We start from the raw sequence: 13,923 nt of genomic DNA on the forward strand, positions 1-13,923 counted from the left end.
AACCATTCTCATCCCCCAATTCCACCAGAACACCCCCTGCTTTCTGTTCATGGATGATTACACCCTATCACATGGTACCAGTACTGTCACAGCTGGACTTCAGGAAGTGGGAGTAGCTCATGTGGTATGACCAGCAATGACCCTTGACCTGAAACCCATAGAGAACGTCTGGGACCACCTGAAGCAGACTGGATGATTGGACCCCACCCCTTCAGAACTGCATGCAGCACTTATGGAAGATTGGTTCAGACCAACACCATGAGGCTGGTGAGGAGACGTCACTGTCAAGCTGCTGTTGATACAAATGCTGCAAATACCCACTATTGACATTTCTGTTATTTGGGGCTATTTTTATTATTGTCCTGATTTGAGGGGTAATATTAAACTAATGAAAAGGGTTTTTTTTCATTCATTATTAGTAATATCAAATGGAACTTTTACGCATTTCATTAACATTCCAATTGAACAGGAAAAGCACTCATGTTAATTACAATATCACCAACTTACTGTCAGTGGTAGCAGGTCAGCTGGTGAAAACTGTTCTCCCTGTAGCTGCCTGTTTGCAACAGATTTTAGTGCTTAGTTCGGTGTTATAAGTTTAAATCGCAGTCAGACGTTGGTTACAGTTTAACAGTAAAGATTTATTGTCTTTTTAAAATGACCAGGTTTCAAATAAAGCAAGTAAACACATTTCCACTGTAAAGGGCTCCATGCCTGTAGGATCAAAGGATCAACGATTGAAGGGCTTCATGAACTGAATCTATACAAATCAACAATGAGGAAGATAAAAAAACAAGTTGGTTTTTCTTACCAAGGTGACTGTATACTGATGACTGAGAGGAGCAGACAGAAGTTTTTTTTTGTCCTGGAACTCTACGCATCTGTTTTTCTTAGAGGCACATTTCTTAATGTGTGGTGTTGAAATCAGGAATGTATAGAGTTAGCTTTTTCTTTATGAAGAGCACAGTCAGTGTTGAGACCATCTTATGCTACTGTATTCCTGAGGAACGTCTCTGAACCAGCACACCAGCAGACAGTGGCTACTATCATCAGCTTGTAACAGTCAAGGGGGTGGAGAAGCTCTTTTAGGACTTTCAGGTGTCCTTTAATTATGAGGTCATCAGTTTTAGCTCGCACTCAGTCTGCTTGTGCTCTACCTCCTAGTTTTTCATTGCGCTGCTCCTGTTTTAGTCATGTATATTTTAAGACAGTAGCCGTCCAACCGGCCTTTATAAGGTTGATCATTTAATTCAATTTTATTTATATAACCCAAAATCACAACAACAGTCGTCTCAATGGGCTTCATACCGGTAATTGTAAAGTAAACATAAAATATAAGGATTATGAAGTAATAGAATTCAATAGGAAAATACTAAACTGAACTAGACTAAACAGACTAAACTAAAATGGGCATCTCTGTCCTTAGACCCCCCTTCGCGGTAACGAAAAACTCCTAAAAATGGATTCCAGAAAAAACGAAGAAACCTCAGGGGTGTCCACATGAAGGTGGGAGAGAAGAATTCACTAATCTAACCCTACAACTACATGTTTACATAGTCCAGCAGATGAGCTTCATCCAGATGGAGTTGGGGGACGGCCGGGGGCGCGAGACAAGCCAGAGGCAGAGTCCACAACCAGGTGTAGGAGGCTGTGGATCCTCTCGCGCCCACATCATCGTTATTAATAAAGCAACAAACACTGTTGGAGCCCCAGAAACCCCACATTTGTGAGTTTTTTTGCTGCTATCTAGATTTTTTCTCTCTGCTGAGAGTTTCTTTTGCACAATCTGTGAACGATACAAGCTGGAGGGGACTCAGTGTGTGACGTCCACATACTGGATCTCCTGTGGTTTTGCTTGTTGGGCTGCTAAGGTCTGATGTTGCTTTGAGGATTTACACAACCCACAAGTTACAAGCAAATATAGTACACACCTTATGCTTTGCTTGAAAAACACAACCCCCCAAATGTCTCACTTGTTGCTTGTGTGGTGAGATCAGCTCTCACAAATCCCAGAATGAAGCCTTGATAAAGCCTCAGAGAAAACTGTCAGCACCAACACTGTCATGACAAAACCTCAGACCTGGTTTGATTGGACCTTCCACACAGTTCAGCAGTCGGTTCAAAGACTCTAAGACTGCCACCACTACCACAGCCTCCATCTGAGGTTCTGCTGTTGAGGACCGGCTTTTCATGTGAAGTGCCTCAGGGTTCTGTCCTTGGTCCCTCATTTCTTCACATGCTCATAGACTCACATGCTGCTACTTGATGATCTCTCTGGGAGACTTGGCATTCATTTTGGTAGTTTTGAAGACAACAAACATTTTTGCTTTGTCTCCTGATGACATGTTTTAATTATATAGAAAAAATAAAGATTTGGATTGCAGAAGTTCCTGTTCTGTCAGGACAAAACATGATGATGGATTGATGGTCCTGAAGCTGGGTGGAGCAGGTTAGATTTAAACTGCTCAGCCAGAATAAATATGTTTGTGACAGTCAGGAATCTTGGAGTCCTTTTGGATTTCCGTTCAGCTTTGAAGCTCACACAAACAAGACATTTACTTCCAAACAAAACCCAGGTCAACTCTTCTACTCCAGAGCCAGAAGAGATGATTGTGATGCTCTCCTTTCTGATCTCAATAGAAGGACAGACACAAACGTGGTGCAAAACTTAGCAGCATGTCTATTGACCAGGAAAGGAAAGACAGATCTTGTTAAAGTTTGTGTTCTGGTTGCCCATCAGTTTTAGCATCAAATTTGAGAAGTAAGATTTGACTTGATGAACCTTTATTTGTCCCTCAGGGGATACTGTCCATGTGCCACCATTACAGTGTACAATAAAAGGGCAAAGAACACAATAGTTTAAAAATAAACGTGATGCACTGCAACCATCAGGCAGTGTTCAGTCTTACAGCAGCAGATAGAAACAGAACCAGTAATGTCACACCTTCAGGGACTTTCAATGTAAAATTCAGAAACTAAAGAAGCTGATTAGTGATGCCAAACACACACACGCACATCAACATGCACTCACAGCAACTCTCTTACACACAGACGCTCACACAGACCTACAAAATGCCTGAAGAGTACTACAAATCAAAAATGTAGTTTTACTTCTGCTCACAGACATTTGTGTACATCTCCCTTGAATTTTGAATCAACTGAAAAATAACTTGGAAGTCACACATGAAATATGATCAAAGTCACTCTCTAGTCTTTTTTGTTCATGGGATTTAATGATGGTATTGTTCAGTGTTTATTATTAAAGGTTTGTACGTTCACTGGCTGTACTCTAGCCGTTGAGTTGGATCTCACACATACTTCATTGGTGCACCAAGTCACTGATCTGATGGAGCTTCACAGGAAAGAAATAATGAACCAACCTGAAACACACAGAGATGTCATGAGCTGCTTCAGAGGAGTTTCCCTGAGCAAAACTTTGTTTTCATCCAGAAAAAGGGCGTTAGGACAAAGTCCGGTCACTCAAAGAGTTATCTTTGCTAATGAAACAAAGTGATTTTTATTTTAAAGGTGTCTTTAATTGCACATTGATTTAACAGAGTGACACCAGCTGCTCTGAAAACCTTTGGATTTAAATTCGTTATTTATTTATTTTTTATTTTACAAAAAGAATTCTGTGATTTCACCATTTTAAGACCAGTTACACAGAAGACAACAAAGCATGTTGAGAACCTGCTTCTGTCGTCTTATCCATTATCTCGCAGAATTTATGTGTTCTGTTCAGTATTTTATCTATTTGTCCAAATCTCTTATTATTTGACTCAAGTTTATCTTGACATTAATTTCCTTTCATTTCATTATTTTAGAATGTGAGTTTTGTCATGCTCGGAAATAGTTTTTTTTAATGTAATGTTACATTATTTCCCGTAGATGGCGGCAAAGTGAAATTTAAAGCAACAATCAAAGAAATAAATAATCAACAAAGATCGTATATTTTAAGGCGATGAGCAACTCATTCACATATAACGAGGCAGCTAAAGCCAAGCTTCAATTCCCTATTTCTGTAGCAGATTTTCAATTCAAATATCAAAAAGCTGAGGCTGAATTTCTTTAAAAAGAATTCTACTTTAGAATAAAAATAATAAATCAGAATTGAATACAATCCAAGTGTAGTACAAAAATAAAAAGTTAGACAAAATAGTCAGTACTAATAGAAGAATTAATAGAGGATGTACTAGCAAATATTTCAAAGTGACTCCCAATTGAACAGGAAGTGACAAGACAATACAATAATATAACATAACAAAGAACATTTTATTAAACTAGTTCATACAAATGAATACATGATCAAATATTTGTTGTATGCGGTGCGTCCCCTGAATGCGCATCACTGGCTTTATTTTTGTGTGCACAACAATGTGCGTGTGAGCCGTTATTGGTATCGTGTATGTGTTGACATGTATGTGTGTGAAGGTATGTTTTAGGACAGTGGTGAGAAAGTTTGGGCACCCCTGATACTTTTCAAGATTTTTCTTCATGAATCATTGGTTGTTCGGATCATCAATTTCAGTTAAAGTTTGCTTGAACTGTGCCTGTGGTCTTCCATGCTCTCACTATATTCCTCACAGTGGAAAATGACAGCTGAAATCTCTTAGCAAGCTTTTTGGATCCTTCACCTAAACTATGATGATGAACAACCTTTGTTTTCAGCTCATCTGACAGCTGTTTGGAGGTTCCCATGTTGACATTCTTCAGAGAAGATGCAAAGAGGAGAAAAACTTGCTCTTGACCATCTTAAATACCTCTTCTCATGATTGGCTTCACATGTGTAAAGGTCAAGGGTCAATGAGCTTATAAAACAAATTTTGTGTTCCAATAATTATTGCTAAAGGAAGTCAAATTTACGCACCTGCCTGTTTTTGTTTAAGTAATTATTGCACAGTTTCTTTAAATCCTATAGACTTCATTTCACTTCTCAAATATCACTGTGTTCATACGATATATTTAACTGAAATTGATGATCTGAACAACCACTGATTTATAAAGAAAAAATGATCAGGGGCGCCCAAACTTTCTCATAAAACTGTAACTGAGTGTCTGTAGACCGGCTCCTTTTGACTGACATCTACATGTGACAGTTATAATGAGAAACCTCCAGCAACTTGTTGCTTTGTGATTCTACTCCCTTTCTTCTTCTTAAACATCCTCCAACTGCCTTTTCTCCCCTTTCCCCCCTTTCTTTTAGACCCTTATGCCCCATCTCTATCATTCCAATCTGTCCTTCTCTCATCTTAAGTATGTTTTATATGTGTCCAACTAGAAATGCATGCAAACACAATCAACATCAATAACATCTCGCCTCAAATACAAAAGGGGTCATACAAATATACACTTTCTGTGTCGGACGATTTACGGCCCCCTATTGTAACAGTAACATCTGTCCAACTAAGAGGCCTTCAGCTCAGGGGGGTATTCCAGGAAGCATGTTTAAACTAGCCTGACTTTGAGCCTGAACTCTGGCTGAAATCCCCCTGAACTTGCTTACTCTGGGTATGTCGGTTCCAAAAGACCGGATATGAGTTGGCGTAATTACGCTCGACTTGGTAACCCTGGGTTAACGCACGGAACATAAAGACATTCTCAATAGATCGCCGATTTCTGGAGTCACCATGGAAACGCGTGGAGAAAAAAAAGAAAGCGCGACACTTGAGACGGAAGTGAGACGGAGTCTGAGATTTTAATGACGGCGGTTAAAAATTATAAGTCCATCAAAAAAGTAACACGGCTGAAAAATAATTTAAATAATTTAGTTAAATTTATTCAAACTCAATAATTGTTTATACAACTCAAATTTACGTATTTATCTAACTAAATGTCACATTACTCCATTAATCTTTTTTCCATCTTAATTACTTATATTTCTTGAACTTTCATATGTCTAAGTTTGAGCCGGCAGATATGCTCATTTTTACAACAATAAAAAGAACGGAAAAAAATGCACGGAGTGCATAAACTCACTAAAGAATTTTCCGTCACTGTCATAACAGTAAGAAGCGGTAGGGGTGCTATATAAACTCATCATTCTCTCCTTTACTCTCACTCATGGTGCAGAGACGTAAGCATGGTAGGACAAAATAGCTCGGCTAAACACGGTGAAACACAGTAAAACAGCTATACAACTAAACACATTTTGTAAAAAACCCACACTTAAACCCAAATCCGTCCAGACAGGCAAAGGGAATGATATCCCAGAATCCCTTGCGGTGCCGATCTAACAGCAGCATCAAAGTTACACCTACTTAATTGAATTAATTTGAACGAAAGGAAAATAACTGTCTGAAAACTACGTGTAATTTTTAACAAAAAAAAAAAAGATTTATCTTAACTGAAGCAAATAATTAAGTTAGATCAAAGTGAAAAAGTTTATTTTTCCAACATCCATATGTGGTCTTATCACCCTCTCACGGTGGAAAAAGTATTATCTGAGCTTCTTCATCCACTAAATCATCTTTAAATGGACACGCCATGCTGCTTCACCTCTCTGTAAACAAACTAAGCTTCAACTAAACCTGCTCCAGACCAGGTTATGTTCAGAGCATGAGTTGCCATGGTAACTTGACTTACCCTGAAACATACCTCCATTTCTGGAACCGAAAGCTGAGGTTATCAACTTTCTTAGCCTCAAACTTATCGTGGGAGCTAGAATAACCTGCTTTCTGGAATACCCCCCTGATCTGTTTGCTCAGCTGTGGGAAAGTTACAAAAAATGTGGGACCCAGGATGGAGCCTTGAGGCACACCACATGTCAGACCGTTCCAATAAATAAAAGTCATTTCTATGAGAGTCACTGTTGGTCTTTTGCATTTTCTGGATTAAGTAGAGATGGTGTGTAAATGAAATGTAAATAACGTCTTTGATTAGCCCCAAGAGTGTTTGACATGGGATTTGTAACTTGTATAAAAATCTTCTTTGTAAAGTTGTAATTTCCAACAAAGACTTTCATTTAACTTAAAACTGTGCTGGAATAAATAAGTACACTCAATTGAGCCAGTTGACTGTGAACTTTCTAACAATTAATGATTAGCGAAACCAGAAAACGTGAACAGTTTTCCTAACAACTGTTGGGAACTTTATGTCACACAGCAACACCTGTTAGGAAAACTTGAACCAAATCCAGCCTCGGAGTTTCGCTCGGAGTGAGCGCTCCTGTCGCTCCCGCCGTCATAGAGCAGCTCTGCTCCCGTCAGATCCACGGAGCTGCTCGGACTCGGAGCGGCTCGTCCGACAACTTTCAGCGTGAAAACAGTCCGAATTCAGTCCCAGGCTCGCTCCGCCGCTTCAGCTGCGGTTCCGCCGGCCCAAACAGTCCGGACCTTTGCTGTGAAGTGGGTGTCCGACCCGTCCCCGCTGGCTTTGTTCTGACCGGATGGGAGTGGAGAGCCCACCTTTGGGAGGTAGTTGTTCCGAGTTGGACCCTGCAGCTCTGTTTGTGTGAGTTTGTGTCAGGACTCTGATGTTTTCCAGTGTTCTGGACGCAGACGTGCTGGAGTTAAACTGAGAACTCAGGCCGCATGTTTTTGGATTTTCATTGATCAGAGATGATCATCAAGCTTTATTTCCCACAGCAATCAGCTGAGCTGGCCATGGAGGTTATGGTGAAGTTGGTGTCCACAGACAGAGCAGCGTGCACGTGCGCAGATAGCTGCAGCTTCAGTGCTCTGCTCTTTCATAACTGAGAAGGTCTTTAATGATTAATGCTGCACAGCTTTAACAGATTGCTTTTTAATCTGAAGCACCTTTGAGTTTCTGAGTGTTATTGGGAGAAGTGGGCGGAATAAAAACCGACCCAAAGCAGAGGAGGTGTGTGCAGTAACTGTGCTGTTCCTCTGACTGCAGGACACTTTTGTTGCTCTGACTTTCCTGCAGAAGGCGAGCACAGGAGGCTCCCCTGGCGTGCAGCTCCCTCCCATCAGCTGCAGCTGCGGCTGGCTTCTGTGTAACTGTCACTAAGAGCTGCAGCTTGCAGAGGCGTTTGCATTGCAGCTGCAGGATGGGCCTGCAGCAGAATCAGAGGATGAGGGGGCCGCCGCCGCCGCCGCCGCTGCTGCTGCTTGTGACTCTGATGAAACATCCGAGTTTATCTGTCAATTTCATGGCTTCAAGCTGAGTTTTGACATTTGAAAGTTCTAAATAACAGGAGCTCCCTCTGTGGTGCATCTCTTCCCCGATTTCCCGTTAAAGTGACCTTTTGTACTCAAACCACTTTGAGGCAATAAAGCAGGGAATAATTATTGATGGAAGGATCAGCTTCTGTCAATCCTCCATCACAGCATCATCTCCATTGTCCTGAAGCCTGGCAGAGTGGGATTTTGTTGTTGGAAGAGGTTTTTGCTGTGCGCGTGTTCACCGTGCAGATTTGGTTGACACGCTGTCTTTATTGTGAACAGATGCTGAGTGAAACCGGTAAAGAGGAAGTGCAGATCTGCGGCGTTTCATGCTGGTTCCCTGCAGCTGCTCTCAGTCCGATCCAGACCCGGCTTGACCTGAACCTCTGAGCCGGACCTGCCCTTCCACTCACAGGAAGATGGTTTCAGCTGCAGCCAACGGGGATTCACAGGAATGACGGGACGCAGGGCTCTTGGCTGAGAGGCTGTGGCTTTGTTTCTTTGCGCCTTTACTCACAGCAGAGGATGTCGGCTGACAGCAGCCCCCCTCCTTCCCTGGCCTCACCAAGGTCCTTCCCATCCTTGTCCCAGCACCCAGCCCCATCTCTGACGTCGCCGTCCCCTAGTCCGCCCGCCACCATCAGCAGCCGGCTGTCTAACGGCAGTCAGACGGCGCCTAGCCCCACAAACTCCCGGGGGTCTTTGCACGGCATCTCCTTCCTGCTTCAAATCGGCCTCACCAGAGAGACGGTCACCCTGGAGTCTGGAGACCTGTCTCTGTCTGCTGTCCGTGAGCTGGTCTGCTCCGTCGTGGATCAGAAGGTGAGTGAGAAGCCTCCTTTTTCCTGTTAGCACCATGTCATGACATTTCTGTCACTGTGAATGTTTGCAGACTAACCAGGGCGAGTTGTCTCACTGTTTGATTTCCAGTATGCAGACCTCTGCAAAGTTCCAGCTTGTATCTGACTTGATTCATATGTTTCTTTAAACTGCTGCAAAACATTCTCCCAGATGAAAGAAGTCTTCATTTCCAGCATTTATTTTCTAGCAGTTTTTGTTCATGACACTGTTCCATCTCTGTTTTGGCGTTTGCTTCATTCTTTCACTCTGTTGATGGATGACCAGACATCAGTGTTGGTATCAAAGTTTTACAAACTGGGTTTTTTGAGGACTTTTGACCATCCAGCAGGTCATATTTCTAAGTTTATTTATTCATTTATTTTTGAATTTTTTTGGTCTAAAAGCTAGGCTGATCATGGAACAGTCCTGACGTACAGGTCCTCAGCCCCCCCCTCTGTGACCTCTGCTCCTGCAGCAGGCACTTCCCTCTGGGCTACATCCTCATTGTTCTCTGGCTTCTTGTCCAGCCTCACTTTGTTTGTGACGATGTGGGCCTGAGTGCGGCCGTTTCCCTTCACGCTGTAGAGGGCGGTAGGAGCTGTTTTTCTTGGTTTCATCATCCACCAGTAATGGAAGAACAAAGAAGTCATGCAGAGGTAAAGGTGGATTTCATGTTTTGCTAGTCTGTCTTTAGTGAATACTGTAGTTTGTTCTACGTTGTGGCTTCATGCTGAGACGTTTAATTGATGCGTGATGTGGGTTGTTGTGTAACTGATGTCAAAGTTTTGGAAAAAGACGCAGCATGACTCAGCACATTTCACTAAACCTTAACTGGGTGCATCCAAACCATTTACTGCATATTAGAACTGGACTGAGGGGCCCCTCCCTCCTCACGTTCCAAACATGAATTGCCTGCTGGCTCCAAGATGCCAAAATCCTATAGAACACATGTGTCAAACTCAAGGCCCAGGGGCCAAATGTGGCCCTTCATGTCATTTTATGTGGCCCTCGAGAGCATAGGAGTTTTTAATTTCCTAAAGTAAATAAAAAATTGGTGTGTATTTATTAATATCTAGGACTTGAAATATGGGATTGGGCAACTATACATTAGGACTTAAACACTGTTCATATAACCCAATGTAAAAGGATTTATGCTAAAGTAACAAGAAAACATATGTTTCTATGCAACTGGAATTGTCACTTTAAAAAGTTAGAATAAATAAATAATGAGTTATTTAACATTAAGGAGTAGTTACATTTATTTTTCTTTACATTTAGTCAAATGTATAAGTTATATCTGGCCCTTTGAGGACAGACACTATGCTGATGTGGCCCTCAGTGAAAATGAGTTTGACCCCCCTGCTATAGAACAAAAACCGCTGTTACTCAGTCATTCTGTTGGTCAGATATTGGATTCTTGCTCTACCGTTTTTTAACATGTTCTTGGTAATCCTCTTTTTTTTTCAATAGTTCAAGTTATTCGGGTTATAAACCGGCCAATCGGATGCCTTAATAAAAGTGGGTGGAGCCTGCTTGCCCCCACATCCAATTTTCAAAACGTCTGACAGAATCTCCGGAGCCCCAATGAGTGGTAGGGCTGTGGTCGCCCAACAGGCTCATCTACTGATTGGTGAGAGTGGTTGCCATAGAAATGTGACTTCGTCTGGCTCCATAATGGTGACAGCCGTACCGTGAAAAAAATGGTGACCGAAGTGACTTCATTTGGTTGGAGCCAGATGTTATCCATTTTTTATGGGTGACGTCACTCTCACTCAGTCAACCAATCGAGGACCTGGTTAGAATGCCCTAAGCTTCTTGCTAAGGAGGGATCTCCTGCTGGACAAACGTCATTCTCAGAGTTGGGGAACTTTATCAGGGGGGAGAGGAAGCTATACCTTCAGGGTTACCCTTGTGTACCATCCAGAGGTCTGTCACAAAGAAGAATCTCAGTCTCATGTCACTAAGGCTTAAGACACATTTAAGAGTTTACGGTCATTTGACGAGTATTTGTGCGTAGCTTTGTCTTCCTCAATGCTTCCTGGTTGATCTTGTTCTTAAAATCTGTCTGGTATAAGTTTTAGAGTTTTAGTTTTAGCACTTAGATCAGAGAGATGTGAGAATTTAAGGAATAGTTGATATAAAATTGCATTGCTGTATACTAAGCTAAATTAAACAATGGTAGTTTGGACCTTTTATTTAGAATATTATTTTATTTTATAAAACATCCCCCATTAAATAATCCATAATGTAGCATTTGTTCACTTTGTAACCGTGTCTGAACTGGTTTGTGGATGCTCATGCTGTCACTTTTGCCCTACGGCTCTGTTTTCCTTGTTGCTTCCTGCCCAGGGGGTAAATAAAGTTTGTTGTGGTGGAGTCTATTGTTGGGGCGGGTCAACCTCTGCACCCTGTTGGACAGCGCTTCTCATGAGGGGCTTATTTGTGCCCATGGGATTCTTAAATGACGGTCGACTGATCCATGGTGGTCCTCCTGTACCTGAACCATATTTTAAAGAAGGTCCTCAGTTTATGTTGGCTTTTTGTGTTGAACTTTAAAATGATTTTAGTCTAAAACTTGTCCGCTACCGTCTTCCTCTGTTTGTCATCTACAGACAGTTTCAAACTAGATTTCATGAAGAAACATTTTAATGGAAACAAATAGATTTTCTGGACTCCAGAAGCCAATCTTGTTTAGGCAGGATCGTGAATATTGTCTGACATTATAGCGGTCTGTGGCCTAAGAAAAGTTTGGAGAGCACTGGTCTTGACAAAATGTATGGCCATACCCCCAGTCTCTGAATCCCCTTTGGTCAGTAGGAAAGACGGTCATCAGACGGCCAAACCTGAGCAGGGGGGGTTGGAGAGTGAAACCTTCATCTGACCTAAAACACCTCCTTAAATGATGAGCTCATATTTGAACTCCCTGAAACTTTAACCCTAACCTTGCAAACTGACAGGAGATTTTTAATCATTTGTTTATAGCCACAGGTTTTTATTTGTTGGATTTGTTACACATGAGGACTGTGCAGTGGACATGCAGTGTGTCTCAATGTTTGTGATATGTATGTATGAAGTGAGCATATCATGAACATTGTGTATGAACTGCCACAACTAAGTTTTACAAGCTCTGTGCGGTCTTTGTCGTTTTGTTCTTATTTTTCTACCCAATTCACTGCGGGGGACCCCCCTACGGGACCCCCCAACCCGTTCAGAAATCTCCTGTGTGCACGTGTGTGTGTGTGTGTTCCGTCTCCGCTTAATTGTTTAAAGCAGAGGTACCATCAAAAGCTGATTCATGTCTTTTGAAAGAAAGGAATGAATTCTTTGAGTTATTTGGTTTATGAGAAATATTTCAGTGGATCTATTATCAATGGTGGTTTGATCTGCCTGAAACTCCCCTGTGACAGATGAAACGATGAAATGGGCGGCCACAAAGGAAACCACTCTGACCTTTTCTTTCATTGCCCCCCACCCAAAAAAAAAAAAAACCAAACAAAAAACATGAAATTGCACATTTTACAGTTTAACTATTACTTTGTTTTTTGATTTTTAAAAGTGATTAAGGAACTTATATTTTTGAGTCAAAGTTGTCATAGGTTCTGGTTATTTTTTATTTCTTTAGGTTATGTCTTTTTTTTGCTGCGTCTTTATGGTGAGTGCTTATTTTAGTTCTATTCAACGTCGGCTCAGCGGAACAGAAGGTGGGAAGCATCTCTGCTCTGGTTTGCTCACCTCACTTGTCTGCTTTCCTGTCCAAATGTGAAAAGAGTATTTGAGATCCAAAGCCTGATTATTGGGGGCAGATGACTGGAGACTGAGCCAGTCAGATGACAACAAATGTTGTGGTTGGTTGAAATGAAGTAAAATATTAATTTATTTTTGACAACATAGTTTAACTTCCGTGAACTGTGTGTTCTGATTGAATTAAATGTCATTTTCTTTTGCTTAGTGTTAATTTTGTTTTTGGCAAAATTTAAAGTGAATTTTTGAGTTTTTTATTTTTGAAATTTACCTTTTAATAAATAGTTGTTTTACATATGTTATCATTTAATAAATCAAGAAATTGGTTAAAATAGTTTGTATGATTGTTGATTTAACGATGTGGACGTTTAGTTTGGATGGTTTTTTTGTAGACTTACTGTTTATGATTGCTGTTAAACATGCTTTTTAATTATTTGCTGATTTGATTCATGTTTGTAGACATGTTGGTTTATGATTGTTAGCTTTTCTGTTGCTTTGAATATTGTATCAAAATGTCCTGGTTGTAGTTTTTTCCATGCTGTTTTATGGTACTTTGCATACAAACTGGTTGTCTGCAGGGATTTTGGGTCCCATGAAAATAACACAGCGGCAAACTGTTTTGATGCTGTTTCATGTACGATTTTGCATTATGATGTTATTTTTCACTATCATTAATATAAATAGCATAACAACTGACATGTTCATTATGGGAAGAACTGATCATTCTGAATACAATAGAATTTATTTTGTTTCAAATATTTACGGCAAAACTAATTTTAAACAAGAAACGTTTTCCTGAAAAAAATATGATCAGTGGAAATAAAATAAAAATAAAAACCTCAGCTAAAACAAACACAAAAAAAACATCAAAATACAAAATTATGGTTTACTCAATTAAAACCTAACGTATAAATGAATAGCAAATGAGTAAGTGAAGCTACGTTTTCCAGGCATCCTGCTGTGCTTCACCCACCAGATTTTTTCTACTCTTCTCGTTGCACAATTCTAAAGGGGTTATTTTTTTCACACTATTAAAATGGTTAAAATTGATTTACTTCATTTTTTTTAATGAATTATTCTTATGACAGATTCACTTTTTTGGCATCCAGATTGAGGCATGTCTTCTCTACAGTAGGTGGTTGAGAGGCTCGACCAATGATCGGTTGGCGGGTCGATCCCCGCTCACCCCAGTGTTGTTGTGTTCTTGGGCTAGACACTC

General features: G+C 40.8%; 1 protein-coding gene across 3 annotated transcripts in view; it reads left to right on the plus strand.

Moving 5' to 3' along the window:
* Positions 1-7,181: 7,181 nt before the first annotated feature.
* Positions 7,182-13,923, plus strand: part of LOC101171628 (serine/threonine-protein kinase D3) — a 49,482-nt gene continuing 42,740 nt past the window's right edge. For 2 of the 3 annotated variants that reach the window (XM_011492090.4, XM_078943108.1), the window contains exons 1-2: positions 7,222-7,449; positions 8,406-8,945. In XM_011492090.4, the coding sequence (XP_011490392.1) occupies positions 8,649-8,945 (297 nt within the window). In that variant the 5' untranslated portion in view covers positions 7,222-7,449; positions 8,406-8,648. Of the gene's footprint in view, positions 7,450-8,405; positions 8,946-13,923 lie in introns of all 3 variants that reach the window. The other variant, XM_011492091.4, reaches the window with a different exon arrangement.

Source organism: Oryzias latipes, chromosome 24, assembly GCF_053564925.1.
Source record: "Oryzias latipes strain Hd-rR chromosome 24, Olatipes_Hd-rR_3.1".
Lineage (NCBI taxonomy): Eukaryota > Metazoa > Chordata > Actinopteri > Beloniformes > Adrianichthyidae > Oryzias > Oryzias latipes.